Source organism: Musca vetustissima, unplaced genomic scaffold (assembly GCF_032173495.1).
Source record: "Musca vetustissima isolate MV318-11 ecotype Yass unplaced genomic scaffold, APGP_CSIRO_Mvet_v1 utg71041, whole genome shotgun sequence".
Lineage (NCBI taxonomy): Eukaryota > Metazoa > Arthropoda > Insecta > Diptera > Muscidae > Musca > Musca vetustissima.
The window spans coordinates 62,418-84,916 of NW_026874987.1; the positions used below are offsets into that span (position 1 = coordinate 62,418).

Sequence of the window (22,499 nt, forward strand, 5' to 3'; positions counted from 1 at the left end):
CCTGGATATACTATCAAATTCTCGGGTCAATGTACTTTAGTTGTAAATATATATGCAATTTTCACACAAAAGTGTGGGTCCATTTGAACAGATTTTTATCAAATCAGTCATGATTATTCCATGGTAGGACCACATTCTCTGTGTGAAAATTAGTGATATTCGGGTAATAATTGTGGTATTGAGGGCGTCCAGAAAAAAACAGTCAAAAATAAAGTTTTTGTTCCATTTCATCCCTAAATAAATGTTAACCGATCATTACCGAACAATAGGGATCTTCTTTGACCAGAACTCATCCTACGTGCAACATTCCGTGGCGATTGGGCCATAACTTAAAACCTTGGTCTAGGACCAATATTTCATAATATTTTAATTGGTATCAATTTAAAGGCCAACCATTCCTCTTGGATATACTGTCAACTTTTCCGGTCTATGTGTTTCTAGAGTAAATAATTACAACACGGTATGCAAATTTTGTATTTTTTCACACAGGATCGATTTGACGCGCAAAATATTGACTGATTATCATCAAAGGATCAAAAAAAATTAGTATGAGTAAGTCCGTGGAGGCGATACCTAAAGCGGGACCAATATTGATCATATCGTGTAGAAATTACCGAACATTTCTGAATAAATATAAAAATACCGAAAATCGATAGGTATCAATTAGGGGGCTACACCTAATTGCGGGACGATATAGTTAATTCTCGAAATTCACATTCTAGTTTTTTATCTCGATATCCTCTGCAGGTAGAATGATCACAACACATTCTTAGAACCAAACCCAAAACGCGGAACAAATATGGGGGCTACCCGAAAAAATGGACCGATATTTATAAGAGATTTGCTATCCAACAATAACTCAAAGTACTAAATTACAGCCAATTCGGTCGAAAAATACCGCAAAAGGTATCCATTTATGAGGGCTTCTAGAAAAAGTGGGCCTATATTTATAATTTTTAGTTAAGAAAAGATGGTACCCAATAAGAACACAATGCACCAAATTTCAGCGAATTCTGCTGAAAAGCGCGCTCAAGAACCGCAAAATACTGGAAATTGGTTGGTACCCTTATATGGGAGCTATGCCTAAACGTGGACCGATATAGCTCATCTTCGAACTTGACCTGCCTGCAGACAAAAGAAGACTCTTTGCAAATCTATCTCTATTCTATCTATCTCTATTCTATCTATCTCTATTCTATCTATCTCTATTCCTTTAGAGGCTAGAGTGATTACAATTGAAGGACAGACGGACATGGTTAGATCGTCATAGAATTTTACGCTGATCAAGAATAAATATACTTTATAAGGTCGGAAATGATTTTTTCGATGAGTTAAAAACGGAAAAACAAAATTAATATATCCTCCATACTATAGAGTCGTCTTTGGTAGAACTCTACATACAAACTTTCATGACAATTGGTCCATACCTGCGGTCTGTATTTTGTTTAAAAATTATGATGGATAGGCGGAAGTATAGATTGACTTACCTAGTCGAGATATGATGAACGGTATACTAAAAGGTGGGTCTACAATCAATGACATTTTGGTGGCGGTACAAACTCATGAAGCCATGCAATGTTGTAATATCCTCACAACCTAGGGTATTAAAATCGATTTTTTTTTTTCGAAACGAAAACTGGAGTAAAATGTCCAGTACCAATTAAAAACAAATCATGTTTTGTTGGTTATATTGACCACATCATACTTTATCGGATTTTTTAGAACTCTCTTGGTCTAGCCAATAAGATTTTTACTACTAATTTCATTGAATTTATCAAATTTGAAGAAAATCTATTTTTAATCTTTGTATTTTGTTATAAAAATTCCTTTGCAAATTTTAATGGAAAAAAAGATGAAAACTTTTTTCCTCCCATAGATTTTTCATTGAAAAAATATCGATACATTTTTTTCTATAGAAAAAATATTTATTATTAGTTTTTCTATTGTCTTATTTTTATATGGCATATTTCTTCAGATTTTTATAGCAAAACTTATTGATAGAATTGATAGAATCTCCCCAAAACGAATTCCGACTTCCAGCAGATTGTCTTCGAATGTATCAAAAATATCAACATGAAAATACACCAACGTTCAAAAAAATATGAAAAATGAAATAAATAATTGTGTTTATACTAATTTGTGACCATTAGCGATTCGCACACACACACAACACTAAACTTTTAGACGTGTGTGTGTGCGGTGTCGCATAATAGTGTGGCGTATACGCAACGCCATTTAGTGATGTTATTTTTTTTCGGTACGCTGTTCATATTTGTTTGCTGTTGTTTTTCTTTCATTCTCGATTTGGTTTATTATAAAAATAAATCATCAGAGAATAATCTTTGCAGATGCTGCCACAAAATGAAGCAATAAATTTGTTTGTCAGTATTTTTGCCGATTTGTTGTTGTTTTTGTTTTGTCAAACAGTGGAACCCCTTCACTTGAAGCTTTAATTAGTCATAATTTAAATACAAAAATTTATATTGTGGAAAATGTCATATTTTTCTTACCAAAGGTCCCACTGTTTGTTTTTTTTCTTTTATATTTTATTCCCCTAAATTTGTATATACAATTTTTTTCGAATTTGCCACTTGTGCCAAGAAGAAAATAAAAAAACGAACGAACGACACACACCCAACAAGCAAACAACCATCATGTTAAACGGTCAAACAAAATATCGGCTGGACTCAAACAAACATTCGAAAAAAATAACAGCAACAAATTATTCAAGAGATTTAATTATGAATTGAGTAAATCAAAATTTCGTTCGTTTTGTTTTTTCCCATCTTTCCCAAAAATATCAACTTAATATTGAAATAGAAAAAAATTACAAAAAAAAAAAAAAAAAACAAATAAACAAAATTATGAGGAGCGAAAAACAAGAAATTGTTTTGAATTTTATTTTCTTTTGATTTGAAAAGGCAAGAAAAAATACTGCACGCCAGACCAGATCGAAGTTCGAGGACTTCCAGTTCAAGTTGACGTCAAATTAAAAGAATTTATTAATTTATTGATATGCCGAGATTATATAAGACAATTCAAAGCTTATAAATAAAATAAATTGCCCACACCACAAGCCCAGCACATGTGTCAGTTTTGGTGTCCAGTTAGATGCTGTTGATGTTTTTTTCGTTAATTTTGTTTATTTGTTTTGAGGAGTGCGGAAATATGAAAATGATATTTAAGTGTCAAAAATGAAATATTATATAGACATGTGAAAAGCTCCATTCATTTGAAATCTATTTAAATATATTGAATTTATAAAATTTAGTCATCTAAGGAAGACCTTCTGCAGAAAACTTTGCAGTGATCTTCAATTAATATGTGACCTATAAAATAAATTTTATTCATGGATGACCTGGAAATGATATGACTGATTTAACGATTCATCAAATCCCTGACGAAACGGCTGAAGCTAAAATCTTGAAATTTTTGGGTTAGGGTTACTCTTGGTCCAAATGTGACAGATAAGGCTGGGTTCTTGGAAATTCGTACTAGAACGGTACGAAAAGTACTAATCGATACTAATAAAAGAGTAAAGTGATTGACTGACTGATTTAACGATTAATCAACGCTCAGACGAAACGGCTGAAGCTAGAATCTAGAAATTTTGGGTGAGGGTCACTCTTGGTCCAAAGGTGACAGATAAGGCTGGGTTTTTGGAAATTCGTACTAAAACGGTACGAAATGTACTAAGAAGTACTAAATGTGATATCATTTGACTTTGGCGAACCGGTAGAGCCAGAACTCTAAAATTTGGATTGGTGGTCGCTGATGGAGTGTAGGATAGGTGTAGCAAAGGGTTTTTGGAAATTCGAACTATAACTATCCGAAAAGTACTAAAATGTACTTAATTTGGTACAAATTCGTAGCATTTGAATGGATAGAGCTAACAACTTGAAATGTGGAATGCGAATTAGGGTTGAGATGTAGAGTCTATTTAAGTAGACGGTTTTGAAAGTGTGTACCCATGTGTACGAAAAGTACTATATGGTACTATATTTGGTACAAATTTAATCTGCACTAATAAAAGAGTAAAGTGGTTGATTGACTGACTGATTTAACGATTCATCAACTCCCAGACGAAACGGTTAAAGCTGGAATCTTGAAATTTTAGGTGAGTGTCACTCTTGGTCCAAATGTGACAGATAAGGCTGGGTTTTTGGAAATTCGTTCTAGAACGGTACGAAAAGTACTAAATATGGTATCATTTGTATTTGGCGAACCAGTAGAGCCAGAACTCAGAAATTTGGATTGAGGATCACTGACGGAGTGTAGAACAGATGTAGCAAAGGGCATTTTGGAAATTCGAACTGTAAGTATCCGAAAGTACTGAAATGTATAAGGTTTGGTACATTCGATTCGATTCGAGCATGGCTTTTGAATGCATCAACAGCTTCATATGGCGACGACAATCGTTGACCACATATGTTTTATATACGTGAATAAAAATAGGTCAATTGCGTGAATGGATTGAGCTAAAAACTTGATATTTGGAATGCAAATTGAGAAGTAGGGTCGATATGAGAAGACTTTGGAAAGCATGTACTCATGTGTACGAAAAGTACTATATGATACTATATTTGGTACAAATTTGATTTGGAGCTGGAATCCTGAAAATTGAAAGTAACATTATCATCGTAGTGTAGGATTGGGATATGTACGTAGTTTTGGAAATTTTTTACTTATGTGTACGAAAAGTACTAAATCGTAATATAATTGGTACAATTTGGAGTTAGGATCATGGTAGAGATGTAGGATTAGGGTCAGGATTCAGTTTAACAAATTAATACTTATGGGTACTAAATGGTACTAAATTTGGTAAAATTTTATTTTAGGTAAACCAATAGAGCTAGAATTATGAAATTTGGAGTCACTTTTTAAAAAATGATTTTTTTTTTTCTATAATATCATTTTGATTCAAAATTCGATTTTTTATTCATCGTTATATTATCTTTTTTATGTCTAGGTTTTGAGGTCGAGAAATTAATTTCTGATATTTATTTTTACCTATGACCACCGCCAGAGGGCGTTTCATAAATATCTTAACTACTTTTCGTATATTTTCTGAGAAAAAATACATCATCGATGGATTCGATTCGAACATGGCTTTTGAATGCATCAACAGCATCATATGACAATCGTTTACCACATATTTTTATATACGTGAATAAAAATAGGTTATTGGGTGCCAAGTTAGGTCATCCGGAGCAGATGACCCATAAATACTACATTTTAGCCGCTCACAAAGTGATCCGTCTTCTCTTGTTCGATTTTTCAAGTATTTTCCAAGTCTATTATTTGCTTCGAAGATCTTCTTTTGAGAACAACTTCGTTGGATTTGACTCGTCTCTGAAGACTCATACGGTCGATTCAAAATGGCCTTGTACCAAACGACCCAAGCCAATGAGAACAAACCATATTTACGGCCAAGTGTCCATTTAATATTACAGGTATGGTGGTGGAAGGATGACTTTTTCATCGCCATACATAGATAAAACTTCACCGATGCACTCATGTCCAGATTATCCACGTCGAAAGTTGTCAGAAATTTCCACAGAAATATTTCAAGGTATAATGCATTTTTCAATCCGTACTGAGTACGATTCTGACCAAATTGATAAAAATTCTTATGACAGAAATATATGTAGTGGTCTTCGTATGTGGAAGTTAACATAAAGATATGGGACCTATGCAAAAACATGGAGCTACACTTCAAATTGCATAGCCAGAGGATTTTTATTTCACTTTCACATTTGTATACCCTAAACAACTATTTTGTAGGAGCATTATAGCTTTGGGTGACCACAAGAACGGTATATCGGCTGAGTCGATCTAGATCTGTGGGCCCGCCCTTCTGCCTATTATAATTTGTAAACACGATACAGACCACAGAAAATTTGTAAACATTTTGTATGTAGAACGGATCCTGGTCACAATTATAACCCGAAACCACAAAATATTACAGAGGAAGAAAATCTGGCTAAATTATAAGCTGTTTAGATGAAAATAGTGGGTAAAATCGACCCAGACTTTTGTGTGAATTCTATTGCGTATTTATTTACCCCTTGAAGGACATCGTGCCGAGAAGTTGATAGGCTAGGAGATTCTGATTATGGTCAAGGACGACGCAAAAAATTTTGAATCTTCCATCTTCCTGTGGAAGAGTTGCATGTATTCTTCTTCCTATGGAAGAGCTGCTGGTATTCTTCTTTCTTCTTAATATAGGAGACCTGTAGATATTCTTCTTCCTATAGGAGAGCTGCATATAATTTTCTTCCTATAGGAAACCTGTGGGGAGAGATGCAGGTATTCTTCTTCCTGTGGGAGAAATTCAGGTATTCTTTTTCCTTTGGAAGAGCTGCTGGTATTCTTCTTCCTATGGAAGACCAAGTCGATTTAAAATGGATAGTTTTAAAGTACTCGAATATTTACCCAAAAATGGGGGTATGAACCTCTTACGGCTTTTTTAATTTCTATGACTCATCAACAAGATGCGGATAAATGTCTTTAGTCTTCGTTGTTGTTGCTGCTGTTTATCATTTCGTTTCCAATTTTAGATTTAAATTATTAGAACTGTCATCTGAATGGTACACAACAAATACTGTTTATGTTTGGTCGCGTTAAAAAGTCGCGTCTGCAGAAACAAATCAAATACGGACACAGAAATTCTATAGAACATAGAAAATTGGTAACGGCATTAGAAAAAAATCGTTATACTATTCGAATATTAATTTTTTCTGTGAAAATTTCCAGGAAAGCTGCGTATTTAAGGAAAGTGACTCAGAAAGCCAGTATGAGATCTGTAGTTATATTTTATGACGAGCGAAGTTTCAGCGGTTTTTCATGGACAGAAATAATCTAACAGATCTTGTATTAATAAAGAAGATTCCGTAGAGATATTTTATAGAATGAAATTCCTGGTAAGGGTCGTATACACAAGTTGAAAGATTTTCAAAAAAATTATATTGGAGACCATTCCTAGTTGTAATAAACACTAGACATCCCAAACTTATTGTATAGGAACATTTTTTAGGGAAACTTCATCAGGATTTTTATATGTATTCTGTCCAAAACTCAGAACGAAATTTATACGGGCCCATCGCCTTGAGAAGGTATTTTGGTTTGTATATCCACGAAGTTTTCTTTATAAGGTTGTTATACCCTCAGCCTTATGGCTAATGAAGGTATATACACGTTGATGGGGAAAAAATGTGCTTCATCGAAATATTGGTTTTAGACCCCATGCTTCTTTGGACCAAATCCTTCTCAGACAATTTAAAGTGGTCCGTCCGTCTGTCTGGCCGACTGGTGCGCATGATAACTCTCAAAGAAAGTAACCGATTTTATCCATACTTCGCACATCGTAATATTTCCTCCAAACATAGTTCAATTTCGATGATGGGGAATATCAGTCCACTCTTTTTGATAACCCCCATACAAAATGCTACAAATTGTGCAAAAAAAAATTTATTTATAATATCATGCGAACGGATCTTTACCAAGCCTTGACGTAGATTTTCAATATTTTTTAATTAAATATTAGACGAAAGGAAGGTCGAATTGTACCAAACTTTGTATAACATATTATATTATCTTTACCAAGCTTAGATCAAGTCCAAAGATGGAACCCATTTGTCCACTTTTTCTGATACCTCCCACACAAAAGGATCAAAATTTTGCTGAAAATTATTTTTTTTATAATCAGGCAAGCGGACTATCAGATATGAACCAAACTTTGTATAACATATTATATATACCAAGCCTAGATCGGATTCGAATATGGAACTAATTGTTTGACTTCTTTTTTATAGAAATGCATCCATTGGTGTTTTATGTCTAGAAAATATTATTGGGCACTATTGACAGAATAATCCTTTCTAGTTACTCTATTAAATGAGATAGATGTTTTTTTAATTGAATATCATGTAAAGATTTTCTCTATAGATTATCCAAAGTTCCTCTAAATAGGAAAACATTTATCATAAGCTTCGGGGGCTAATCTACCGAATGATACCCTTTAGAAGGAAGTTTCTAAGGATTTATAAAATTAGACCTAATATTGTCTATATGCGTTCTATGCATATAACATCCAGAAGTAGGGTCTTCGATACATAAAATTAGACCTAGGATTTTCTATAAGCATTCTATACATATAACATACAGTAGAGTTATTTTACTTCTGGCTCACAGCTCTTCTATTATCAGAAGGGGTATTGGATAAGGTGAAGCTCTTCAGAGGGTCCTTTGGTGGATGGAAATTTTCATAAAGGAATAAGCTCATACAACCAACAAGCTTGACTATATATGTTTTTAAATGTGACAACTCCAAGAAGATTTCCTATCTGTAGCAGAGCTGAACAAGATCCTATAAACGTATTTTAAGGGGACCCCCCCATTCTCGGGGTCAAATTTTTTTTGATTTAATTCGAATCTACACTATTTTTACAAAAAATGAAAATCTGCTTGAAAATATAGCCGATTTATTGTGTCAGCATCAAGTGACGGCTAAAGGGGTTCTCAAACTTTAAAAGCGTTTTTCTCTTTTGCGAATGGCGGGCACGATAACTCAAAAACTAATAACCCAATCGATTCCAAATTTTTACACGTTTCTCTGTGAGTGTATAGCTATCGTATGAACTAGGATAAAGTCAATCGGTGAAGATCTTCCTTATTTTTTAACTTGTTTTTTGGTAAAAAATCGGCGATTTTCCAAAAATATTTTTTCAAAGGTCCGCCATTTTCTTAATTTTAGAGCGAAGTCAATAATCCTAGTTCATACGAGAGCTAGATATGTACTCTTTCTAACACCGTTGGAAATTCCGATGTTTCAGTGAGGAGTTATCATGCCCGCCATCAAAAATAAGGAGTTTTTTTAATTACAAAAAACAACAACAAAACAATAACAAAATTTTTTTGTAAATTATTTTTCTTCTCTTTTAAATCTTCAAATATATATGTGCAAAGTTACAAACCTTAACAAGCATTGGTATTGATTTACCAGCCCATTGAAAATCTTGAAATGTTAAAATCGAGAATGGGTGGGGTTCCCTTAAAATGGCTGCTTTTAGAATGCCAGTGGCAAGTTTTCTACCTTTTGGAAGTTACCCTAAATTCAGAGATATACCCTTTCTTCTCTTTTTAAATTCCGCCAAGTTACATCCTAAAGATAACTCACTGTTAATTATTTGTAAGCTTGTACCTAGGTGTTTGCTACTTCAACTCATTGTCGACATGTACACAACGACAAGCTGCTTGCTATTCGATGCTAATGATGATTATGGAAATACACACGATTCGATTGCGTATGTGTGTGTACATGAATATGCATTTGGACTTTTCATTGAATGGGCGAACAGCAATGCTAGAAGAAGTAGGCTTTTCGGATACGTACACATGTATTTACGTTGTACGCATTAAAATGTACATAAAATATAGTATATCGATGCTGCTGTTATTGTTGTTGTTGCTGCTGCTATTGATTGTACTACATACAACAGATGTGATATACATATGTTTAAGATTTTTAGTCGTTGCTGTACAGTGGTGTAAGAGGTAAAATGACAAAGGGATACCTAATGCAGGGGAGAAAGAATCTGAAGTCTGAAGAATATTTATATTAATAGGAGACCATCTACAGAGTCTATATGATGATAAAGTACCAGCACTGTGAAATACCGATATAATGTATCGATCGTGGCTGAAGCTCGCTCAAAGATGAATGGTCTCCAAAATACGCTGATTGTACTCCCATATGCTAATCTCACTTGTCTCCATCCAATATCACTCTTAAATTAAAATAAATCCAATTTAAACCACTGTTCAATTAACCAATTTATACTATCACAATAAAGCAATATGTGTGTGTGTGTGTGTGCATGTTTGCCGCAATATTAATGAGCAAGCGTTCGGGTAGCTGCTCATAGCACCCATGAAAATGAAAATATTTCTTTTTTTTGTGTTCTTCTGACGTTGTCTTCGGTTTGAGATGATGCCAAAAAAATAAAAATAGGAAAATAACAGCAACAAAAACAACAACATCAAATGAGTGAGTGCCACAGCAATTAGTTTCGTAGTTACGTAGGAGCACAAAGAAAAAAAAAACAATACAAAAACACCCATACACATATATGATAAACAGATGGTATCAAAATTGGGTACCGAAAATAATTATTGATAGCTGATAGAAAATCGGTTTTAGGACTTGTTTAAACAGATTTAATAACCCCAAGACCTTTTTTATAGACACTCTTTAATTTTTATGCCCTCAGCCTTATGGCTAATGAGGGTATATGCACACTTTGATACGATAACTCCCGAAGGGAATAATTAATTTCATCCGAACTTTGCACATCTTATTATTTTTTCCAAACTTAGTTCAATTTCGAAGATGGTGAATATCGGTCCACTCCTTCTGGCACCTCGCCCACAAAATGGTAAAAATTGTGCAAAAAATTAATTAATATCACTTTCGCATGACTATCGTATTTGAACCAAACTTTGTACCACATATTATCTTTACGAAGCCCAGATCAAGTAGGAAGATGGAACCCATTGGTCCAATCCTTCTGGTCAAAATTTTCAATATTTATAAATCCAATATCAAAATCCGATTTGAACCAAACTTTGTACAACCCATTATCTTTACCAAGCCTATATCAGGTTTGAAGATGGTACCCATTGGCCCACTCCTTCTGCTACCTCCCTCAGAAATGGTTAACGTTTTTTATACTTTTATATTTAATTTAAATCTGAAACCTCTTTGATATAAAGCGAATAATTAATTACTAATGTAAATCCGGATACCTCCGCAAACCATAGGCTGAGGGTGTAAACCTGTATATGTGCTTTAGAGATTTAATGAGTAATTAGGGTTATAGTCTCTCAACAGAAAATCATATACATTTCTTAGATATATTTATAATACTCCTCAAAAGATCAGCTGTATACAGAGTATACAGAAGAGTTCATCACTAGAGGTTTTCTATATACAAGAGATCCTGTAAAATACTTCTGTGTCATATGCATTACCAGTGGACTTGAACAGAGAGAAAATACTCTATTAGTCTCAGAAAAACTTCGGAGATCTTTAAAATATTTAATCGAATGTAATCTGTAGACAGAACACCCTATTGTATGCGTGTTTCCTATAGGGTCTTCTTGTAGGCAGAATACCATCCCGAGGGATATTATATACAGAAGACACCCGAAGGCCTTCATGTGTCTGAAGATTCTCCACAAGGCTTCTTAGACAGAAGATTTTCTACAGTACTTTCGTGGACAAAAACGTTATAGAAAGCAGCTGGACATTAAAAATTATCCAGACTTTTGCAAGACTTCTATAGACAGAAGACCAGTTCAATAGATCGAATACCATATACATTTCTGTTTTAAGGTTTTTCATAGACAGGTTTTCTTATTTAAATATTTTATTGAGTGAAGTAACCATAGACAGGTCACTCTTCTTCTTGTGGGCAAGGGAACAGAACATAGAAATATACATAAGATTTTCCAAAGGATTTTTCTGAACTAAAATTCTTATAAAGGTTGAAAATTGCCGACATTTTTGTAGAAATATAATTACTTAGTTGGCCTATGACAGAAATGTTGTTCCGAGCTTAAAAAAATATTTCCAGGCGCATCGGTCTTGTGCGCATCTCATCCAATTTGAAATATCATGTTCCGAGATATTGTCTTCTACTTGATCTTTCAATCGGATTCGTGGCCTTCCCCTTCTGCGTGAGCCATCACTTAACTCGCTTTTATATGCCTTTCGAGTGGAGGAGTCCTCATCCATTCTCACAGCAGGACCTAGCCAACGTAGTTGCTGCAGCTCGATCTACCTGACTATGTCGATGTCCGAGAATGGATGATATAGTTCAATAGATGGTATAGCTCATTTGACGACGATATTCACCGGCGACCCAGATCAGCCCATAGATCTTCCGGATAATTTTTCTCTCTCACACTCCCAAAATTGCCTCATCTGCTTGCGCAAGTACCCATGCTTCAGATCCATACAACAGCAGGGTTAATAACAGCATCTTGTAGAGTGTGAGTTTGGTCTGGCGAGAGATGGCCTTGTTTTTGATGTGCTTACTCAGACCATAGCAGCATCTGTTGGCCAACACTATTATCTTCTCGAAGCTGTAGTTTTCAAGTTCCAAAGTTGGTCCAAGTCTACTGGACGTCTTGTGCATTGGTTCCATCAGCTTGGTTTCCTCGCAATTTACTCCTTATCAATTCTCTTAAAGGTGGGTGTTTCCGCTCGCAATGCTTGACCCATTATGTCCATGTCGTCGATGCAGGCGAACATAACATATGCTGTTTGGTGTACGGATAAACATATCTCTTCACATTTGCATCTCGTATGACCTTTTCCAGCAGGATGTTAAAAGGTCACATGACAAAATGTCACCTTATCTGAATCCTCGTTCGGTATTGAAGGGCTGCGGGAGGTGCTTTCCGACTTTAACTGCCGGTTAAAGTTATCCTGCATAGCCGAATTAATTTTGCAGGAATGTCGAACACTTTAAACACCTCTGAACGGATAGGTCTGTCGAATGCGGTTTTTAGTCGTCGAAAATGTGGAATGTGTTGATGTGTTTTTCGTCGGATATGGCGCAAAGTGAAAATATGGTCAATGGTGGAAAATCTGGTTAGATGCTTCACTAAATAAGGATGTAAGGTCATCTGTAAGCAAAATATTGGAATTCTATATATTCAGTAGAATATCTCTAGGCCATTTTCCTCTAGACCGGCTCTGGGATTTCTTCCTCAAGAAGATTTCTTCCTCTGTCAGGCTCGAAGAGCTCGATATAATTTTGCTTTAGAAAAGTTCTATATAATCTTCCTCTAGGAGAGTTTTAAGTCGGCATCCTCTAGAAGAACTCTAAATCGTCTTCATATAGCAATACTTTATAACTCCCTGACTTTGAAGGGCTTTTTGGTCTAGAAGATTTTACAATAGTCTGCTTAGTACCGAATATCTTTAAGAAATCTCCTATGGACAAAGTATTCTCCAGTGGTATTCTCCAGTGGCATCCCTAAAGAACATCTAAATGTAAAATTTAGTGCAAAATATCATTATAGGACTTCAATGGGCAGATGCTTCACTAAACAAGGTTTTAAGATCGTCTGTAAGCAAAATATCGGAATTCTATATATTCAGTATCTCTAGGGCATTTTCCTTTAGATCGGCTCTGGGTTTTCTTCCTCTAGAAGAGCTGTAGAAGAACACATCCCCTCTGTCAGGAGAGCTAGGTATTCTTAATTTTGAAATCGTCGAGGCCTTGTCTAGAAGAGCTCGCGATATTTTTGCTTCTAGAAATTATCTTCTGCCTAGAAGAGCTTGTGATATTTTTGCTTTAGGTCGGCATCCTCTAGAAGAACTCTAGATCGTCTTCCTATAGCAATACTTTAAAACTCCCTCACATTGAAGGTCTTCTTGGTTTGGAATGGTCTTCGGCATTCTTCTAATTGAATACCTCCAAGAATTCGTTCTTTCTCTAGAAGATCTCTAGACCGTTTTCCCAGAGGTGGGTTTTTATAATAGCCCCTAGATATTCTCTTATAGATGACCTGAGGATGTGCCTTGATAGGTGACTTATTATATATATTTTATATATACAACGAGAGGATTCTAGACCTAGGGACTTTCCTTTTCATAAAAATATCCTCATATAGGTAGATAAACGAAAAGATTATCTTCCTTACCAGATTTACAAATCTTCTTTTAATACTCACTGTATATCTCACACACACCCATACGAGCTACCAATTTCTTCTTCTTACAAATTGCATATGTAGTTGTATGATTTCGTTTCTTGTTTATCTTTCTTTTTCGTTCAGTATTTCAGCAACAATTACTAGTCCTTAGTATTCTGCTTCCACTTTTCTTCCCCACGTTTGTTTTGTTTAAGATTGCGCCAATGTTAATAATATTTTCTGTTTAACAGAGAGGGTAATTTGTTTTTTGTTTTGATTTTGCATTTTTTTAATATAAATAAAACCAAAAAACAATAACAAAAAAAAAATCATAACGAAAAGAAAAACAAATATGCATAAGGTGGTAGAGAATACAAATAAAACGAACAAAAAAGAAAAACTGGCATGACCCTAGCAGAGATAAATGTAATTAGGCCCCCTTTTTTATGAAACTACTTACTAAGTGAAGGAGGAGGGTGAGAAGGAGAGCGAATGCAGAATTTGTATACAAACTGCTTCGCATATTCAAACATTGCAGTAACAAAATATATTTTGAAATTTATTATCGAAAAATTAACAAATACAGTTGTTGCGTTTTTTTCACCATCATCATCATATTTTTCTTTGTTTTCTTTTTCTTCTTCATCTCCTTACACATACACCAATGTTTTTGTTTGTTTAGCATTTTCTCTGTTCAATTTGGCTTTAATAAAAATAATGGCTTCGCCTCATTGCCAACGAAATGATTTTCATCATAACAAGATGTGATTACACTGGGCTACAGGGAAACGTGGGAATATATTTTGGCAAGGAAAAAACAAATTTAAAACAAAAAATGATCGACAGCTTCCCCATAGAGGATCGAAGTGCATAGGTTTTATTTTTTTGGAAGAGCTCTAGGAATTCTTCCGCAAACTCCGCTCTAGTTATTCTTCCCATAGTAGAGCTCCAGAGATCTATCTTCTAGATTCGTTTCAATACATCTTACTGAAGAAGAATTCCAGATCTTCTATCAGTCTTCAGGTCTTATTCCTCTAGAATAGTTTAAGGTCTTCTTCTTCCCACAAAAAATTGCTACATCTTCTTCTAAAAGAGCTCTAAATCTTCTTCTCTAGAAGAGGTCTTATTTCTCTAGACGTACTGCAGGCCCTTTTTCTTTAGAACAGCTCTAGGCCTTCTTACTCTATGCATGCATAGGGTTCTTCTTTTAGAACAGCTCTAGATATTCTTCTGCAAAGTCCGCTCTACCTCTTGGTTTAGAAACGTTCTACTTCTTTTTCTTCCCATAGAAGTGATCTAGAGATCCATCTCGTAGAATAGTTTTAAGGTTCCTTCCTCAAGAAGAACTTTAGGATTTCTTCCCTTCCTGAAAAACCTGAGACCTTCTCGTAGAATAGTTTTAAGGCTCCTTCCTCAAGAAGAACTTTAGGATTTCTTCCCTTCTTGGAAAAACCTGAGATCTTCATTCAGTAGAAGAGCTCTATGTCGTCTTCCAATTGAAATGCTCTGGTTGTCTCGCCATCGGGGTACTCTAGGTCTTGTTCCTCTAGGAGAGATTAAGATCTTATTCCTCAAAAAGATTGTTACATTTTCTTCCGCTAAAAGAGCTCCAGATCGTCTTCCCTGGAGGACGTCTTCTTTTTCTAGAAAAGCTGTAGGCCTTCTTCCTTTAAAAGAGCTCTAGGTGTTCTCCCTGTTGAAGATCTTTAGGTCTTCAATATTTAGCAGAGCTCTATGTCTTCATTCTCCAAAATATATGTGGGTCTTCTTCCTCTAGAAAAGCTGTAGGTCTTCTTCCTCCAAAAGAGCTCTAGGCGTTCTTCCTCTAGAAGAGCTGTAAATCGTATTTCTATAGAAAAACTCTGGTCCCTTTTTATAGGGGTGCTCTTGGTCTTGTTCATATACAAGAGATTTAGGCTTTCTTTCTCACCTCTAGAAGAGGTCTGGGTCTTCTTCCTCTTTAAGAGGTCTAGGTTTTCTTTCTCTAGAGCAGCTCTGGATCTTTTTCTTTTAAAAAGGCTGCAGGTCTTCTTCCTCTTGAAGAGCTCTATGTCATTATCCTCTAGTAGAGCTGTAAGGCTTCTTCCTTTAGAATAGCTCAATGTCTTCTCTCTGATGATGGCCTCTAGGTCTTTTTCTCTGGAAGTGCTCTAGACATTATTTTTCTAGAATAGATCTATGTCTTCATCCTCTAGAAGAGATCTAGATCTTTTTCTTCTTAAAGAGCTGAAGGTCTTCTTCCTCTAGAAAAACTCTATTTTTCCACCTAGAAAATATCTGGGTTTTCTCCTTATAAAATAATCTTGGTATTCTTCCTAGGTACTCTACTACAGAGCTCTAGGGCCTCATACTCGAATGCAAGTGGGTCTTGGTTAAAGGAAGAGTCCCGTTTTTAAGACAATGATTCAGAGGTCCAAGGTCATTTTTTCATTCAAATCTGAGGGTATTCTCAAAGTCTTCTGTATTAAAAAGCCAGAGATTTCTTTTATCGAAGACCAGGACATTATCTTTAAAAGAAAATTTGAATGTCTTCATTTAAAGAGGACCAGATGACCTTTTTATTAAATTTACTTCTTAAATATAAGACTGGATGACCTCCAAATATATACACGATCAGAAGCTCTTCTTATCGAAGCTCTTTTTATTGATAACCTGAAGGTGCTTTTATAAAAGATGTTCTTATCGAAAACCTGGAGCTCTTCTTATCTAAGACCTCGCGGTTTTCTTATCGATTACCTCGAACTCTTCTTTTAGAAGACCTGGATCTCTTCATACCGAAGATCTAGAACTCTTCTTATTTATGACATTTCGTTCTTCTTATGGAAGACTTGGAGCTCTCCTTATCGAAGACCTGAGTTTTTTTTATAGATTATTTTTATGTAAAGGGTTCGATCCTCTATAGAATTAGACCAGACGATTTTCTTTAACAGAAGATCAGAGGGTCTACCGTTAAATAGGCCAGAGGGTCCTCTTTATTTGAATATCAGAGTATCCTCTATAATAGACGGGGAGATAGTCTTCTTCTATATCCTGAGGTCTACTGTTATGTATACCTGAGGATATTCTTCTTAGAAGAATAAAGGGTCCCCTTTATCGACTCGAGGATCTTATATAATAGAAGAAGGGAGAGCCTCTTTCTATAGAATATCAGAGAATCTTTTTTATAATAGAAGATTTGGTCTTCTCTTATAGAAGATCAGGTGGTCTTCTCTACGGGAAGTGCAAAATGTTTTAGTTCATAGAAGGCCAGAGGATTTTCTTTTAGATATGCCAGGGGAACTTCTTTCTGAGCGGATCACAACATATTCGTGAAGAGGCATTTTTATAGAAAACTTGAATGCCTTCTTGTGTAGAAATGTAATAAGCTGCAGAGATAGTCTTCCTTTATGGTAGATCTGTAGCAGATCATCGGCTTAATTGTAACATACCAGAAGCTAAAATGTTCTTAATTTTGTTAAAGACTCGAGGTTTTTTCTTTACCGAAAACCGAAGGGTCTTTATTCACAAAATACCAAAGGATCGTCTTTTGAACCGTTAGGTCCAACAGAAGATTCTATGAGAGGGATTTTGTCGTCTTTTACAGAAAACCCAATGATCTTGTTTAGATTGGTATGTAAGAAAAGGTCAATAGGTATTATTATTGTATGGTATTGAAAAAAATCTTCTTTTAGATGACAAGGGTACTTCCTCTTTTAAAGAATAGGGTTTCCTTAAATCGAAGACAAACTGATTTCCTTCTATAGAAGATCAGCAGTATTCCTTCTAAATTTTGTAAACTTGTGTTCATTCTCTTTAATTTTTTTTTTTGCTATGCAATATCTATTCCCCCCTTTTCTTTTTGTTTATTCCGTTTTGTGTGTTATTTTCCTTTATTTTAATGTATTCATTTTCTTTTTGCTTTGCTATTTTCAGATCACTATGGAAAAACGACGTAATACATTGGATCGTTTTCAACGTTTAGGTTTTGGCCGCAAATCATCGCCAAGCACAACAAACGTGTCCAACAAAAATTCTACAGCAATAGCAACAACATCGGCAGCAGCTGATTCGTGTGGCACTTCGAAACAACGCAAATCATCCGAAAAAACTGAACGATTGCGTGAACTTACCGAATTATTGAGAGTGGGTGGTGATAAGGGTGGTGGGGGCAGTGGCTGTCGCAGTTCATCACCAACCCCTCCCCCCATGCCACCGCCAAGAAGACAACGTTCATCCACACCATCCACACCGTCGGCCTCAACAAGTTTCGATAAGGCTGATGCCAGTGAAAAATCATCACCTTCAACGTCACTTTTGTTGGCGGAAAACTCAGCCAACAATAACAACAACAACGGCGGCAGCAGCAATCATTGCAGTGACAACCACACCAACAACAACAACGAACCAATTCTGTCATTCATGTCGACGCATTCCGATGATATATTGCTAATGGATCAGGATGAGCCAAGTAAAACCTCACGACCACTGCGCCATCTACAGAAACAAATCTCCATGGAATCGGGGGTGGTGCTGGAGGAGAAGGGCATCGAGCAATTAAATGTAAACAATGCCACCAAATACTCATCACTCTCGGCCTCGACCACACCGCTGGCCTCTCCCACCAACCTGAAGAGCAACGCCTCGCTCTCCAATTTGGAAGTGTTGCTAATGAAACGTGAATCGAAATCTCCGCCACCATCCGCCGCCCTACCCGAGTGTCTGTCAGAAGATGAAACTGCCACGGCCACATCAAATAGTAGTCGAAGTGCAGCGAAGGCAGGCAAAAGTAAAGTGGCGCGCACGGAACTCACACCCAATAGTAGCAGTCCTAAGGGAATGCCATTTCGTTCGGCATCGTTTTCGCAAATCGATTATTCGGCGGGTAAATATAAGAAATCGGCTTTGAGTGCCCTGCGCGATCGTTTGAGACGTGATAAAACGGTAGACGGTTCGAGTTCCTCTACATCTTCGTCATTGTTTAACAGTGTTGTGGATAGTTTAACTTGGCCAAGGAAGCGGCAGGAAGATAAATCCCACGACAAAGTGGAGGAGAAAGAGAGTCCACCACAAACGGCTGAGGTGGTGGCCAAAAAGGAACCCGATTGGATTTATATACCCTTGAAAGAGAAACCCGAGTTCAGTATTAATTTGTGTTATGGTCAGGATAAAAGTTTAGAAGACGTTATGGAATCGCCTGAGTTGATACCCGAAGAGGAGGTATTTATGGCCGATACCATACATGAGCTGCCCGAGGATGGTGGTGATAAGCTAGAGGCAGCCAGTGTGGTGACCATACAGGCCAGTCATGCCAAAATGGAATCGTTGACAGATACCATACAATCGGATAATGATTATGTTATTGATGAGTCCCAGGTCCCCATTACAGTGGAGTCAACAAATCTGGTGGAAGCCAAATCAGATTGCCAGGATGACAAAGAAAGCTCTTCTGAGCCACAATCACCCACATCAGAGGTAAAAAATTCGGAAAGTGATTCACTTTCCCCCAACTTGGCCACCCTTATGGAAGAACAAATCCCCCTGGAATCGCCACCTGATAATTTCTTGCAAACGGCCACAACCTGCCTAATCCCCGTCCCAGTATATGAATGTGCTGCCCAAGAATGGGGTATGGAAAATCCTCCACAAGAATGGGAAGAGGTTGCCCCTGAAGAATTCATAATACTACCCGAGACCATTGAACCTTTGGTAACTCTCGATCAGTGTAATATTGAAAAACCTGAAACCAAAACAGACAGCGAATCTGTACCCACAATTTCGGTACGGCGATCCTCCGATGAAATGGATGACAATGAATTGCTGAGGAAAAAAGAAGAATCTCCAGATAAATCTTCGAAATCCGATGAAAGTGAATCTCAAGATTCCAAACCCGATATGGATGCAACAAATGAAAATCGTTCTTCTTTGGATAATATACCCACACGACATAGTTCCGATGATCGCCGTAAGGCTGATATGTCCACTCGACGTAAGGGCATCTACATTGAAAATTGGCAAGAACCCTCAGATGCCCCAGATGGTACACCCCACAAATCTCTGGCTCTGGATATATCCATTGCAAATTTAAATGCCATAAAACCCGATTCCTCCGAAGATGATATGATGTACATCAACAGTCCCATAACGGATGAAAATAAGACACCAGCCTCACTGTATTCCTTTGATTTGAACACCCCCGAATCGGAATATCGCCATTCACCGGTATGGTCTAAAAATCCCATGATGTCTAGTTTTAGTTGTCAATCGTCGGAAGAAAAAGACGACCCACCATTGGCATCACCTCCTGTTTCGTTAAGTACTTCACACATCAGTTTGCCTCGACAACACAAAAGTTTTCCATTTTTACGAACCGATTCTGTGTCGGATAATGAAAGTGATCGTACTCCACCACCGCGTGATCGTAACAGTCCCGTTTCAAGTGATCATGATTTTAAGCGATTTTCGAAAAGACCTCTGCGAGGTCCTTATGGACAAATGCTGGAAGCGGAAATGAAGAAACCGCAGAAGAAGCATTTCGAAGAAATTCTGGAGGAGCTAAGAGAGGATAATGGGTGAGTTGAAGAAATTTTAATTTTTTTGCTATTAAGGGGATGCAGAGAAGGAGAGAGAGAGGAAATAGAAAAAAACTATGCCCCGTACTTCAATTTTAATCCATTCCTCTTGATATTTTCATTCCGTTTGCAAAACTTCGAAATATGCAGTGGGTGTCCCATAATGGATATATATTCAAAATCAAAATAAAGTTCCATATCGATTTACCCATGCCCGTGTGTACATCAGTTCCTTCTACGCCTACGATGTGTGGTATCAGTCTATGTTTTTTATAGTTTCCATAGAATTCCAGTTCTCCACTATCCAGCATTTTGAAGGGTTTAGGCGCATTTTCCAACCGAATTGTACCTGTAATTTGGAATTTCGGGTTCATAGAGGCTGATAAAAATCTCAGAAAAAATGTCTACCTCCGTTTTCAGTATTTTCAAAGTTTTAACCCAATTTTCCGACAAAAGTGTCTCTAATATGGCAGAGAAACAGAAAACATTTTTAATATTTATCCATTATTTGGAATAGCCACCATATAGTGGTCCCGATTTTTCACCTATAGCACCTGTAATTTGGTATACTGGGTTTTCGGAGGTTGATAAGCATAACCATGTATCGGACCATGTTATGGATATTTAATCTATTAAAAAATCCAAGTCATTAAAAAAAAAATATTAAAAAAATACGCGCCTATATTTCTGAAAAAAATAATTAAAAAAAAATATTAAAAAACATTAAAAATATTTTTTAAAAATCCACTCTTTCAACGGCTAAATATTCTTCGAAAAATGTTTTATAAAAATTCATTCCTTCAGATTCTTTAAAAAAAATATAGAATTTTTTGGAATAAAATGTTTTGTTCCTGAAAATCCGCGCCTTGTTTTAGATTTTTTTAAATATTATTATTACCAATATTCAGTAAAGCCCTTCTAATTACTTGTCCAGATTTCCTTCAACCGTGGGTTGTGTTGTAATGTTCGGCTTTCAATTGTGGCCTATAGATCGACTCGAAAAAAACACAAAATATAAGTTTTCGGTCCACTTCATCCCAATATTATTATTTGATCATCACCGAAAATTATAGGCGTTGTCCTTGAACATACCTGGGTCCTCATAGAAAATATCAAAGCGATCGGCGCGATATTATCGTCCTCTAGTGTGGTAATGGGTTACTAAATAATATCTGAATACGTAAGCACCTGTAAATATTTAAGTGTACATCCCAAATCCGAATACATACGACGATATAATTGGTATCAATTTAAAGGTCAACCACTCCTCTTGGATATACTATCAATTTCTCGGGTCTATATCCTTCAGGACTAAATATATACGCTATTGAATACAAATTTTGTAATTTTTCACACAAAAGTCAGGGTCCATTTAACCCGCTAAATATTGACCGATCTTTATCAAAATAGGCATGCTTATTATTTGGCCCAATCCCATTCTCCATGTAAAAATTCGCGATGTTTGGGCCATAATTGCAACCTCTGGAGCGACCAGAAAAACAGACAAAAATTAAGTATTTTCGGAGCTATATCTAAATCTGACCCTGGAAACTTAACATACTTCATTCTGGACCTAATTCAGTGCCCCATTCCAAATTTCGTGTGAATCGAAAGATAAATAGGGACATTTACCTTAAATCGGACGAAAATATATATGGGAGCTATATCCAAATCTGAACCGATTTTCTCGAAACTTAGCACACTTCATTCTGGACCTAATTCAGTGCCACATTCCAAATTTCGTACAAATCGAAAGATATATAGGGACTTTGGTGCCCCATTTATGTTATATCGGACGAAAATATATATGGGAGCTATATCTAAATCTGAACCGATTTTCTGAATTTAACACACTTCATTCTGGACCTAATTCAGTACCCTATGCCAAATTTCGTGCAAATCGAAGGATATATAGGGATCTTGGGGCACCATTTACATTAAATCGGACGAAAATATATATGGTATCTGTATAAACCTGGACCGATTTCCACGAAACTTAACACACATCATTCTGGACCTAATTCAGTACCCTATGCCAAATTTTGTGCAATTCGAAAGATATATACGGACTTTGGTGCATCATTTACATAAAATCGTACAAAACAATATATGAGAGCTATATCTAAATCTGAACCGATTTTCTCGAAACTTACCACACGTCATTCTGGATCTAATTCAGTACTCTATGCCAAATTTCGTGCGAATCGAAAGATATATATTGACTTTGGGGCACCATTTACGTTA

The 22,499-nt window shown here is 36.2% G+C and overlaps 1 protein-coding gene across 1 annotated transcript in view; it reads left to right on the top strand.

The window, feature by feature from the left end:
• Positions 1-22,499, top strand: part of LOC133337523 (uncharacterized) — a 93,288-nt gene that overhangs the window by 11,089 nt on the left and 59,700 nt on the right. Inside the window, exons 2-3 of the mRNA XM_061545742.1 lie at positions 17,620-18,672; positions 18,739-20,255. Of these exons, the coding sequence (XP_061401726.1) occupies positions 17,626-18,672; positions 18,739-20,255 (2,564 nt within the window). The 5' untranslated portion in view covers positions 17,620-17,625. The remainder of the gene's footprint in view (positions 1-17,619; positions 18,673-18,738; positions 20,256-22,499) is intronic.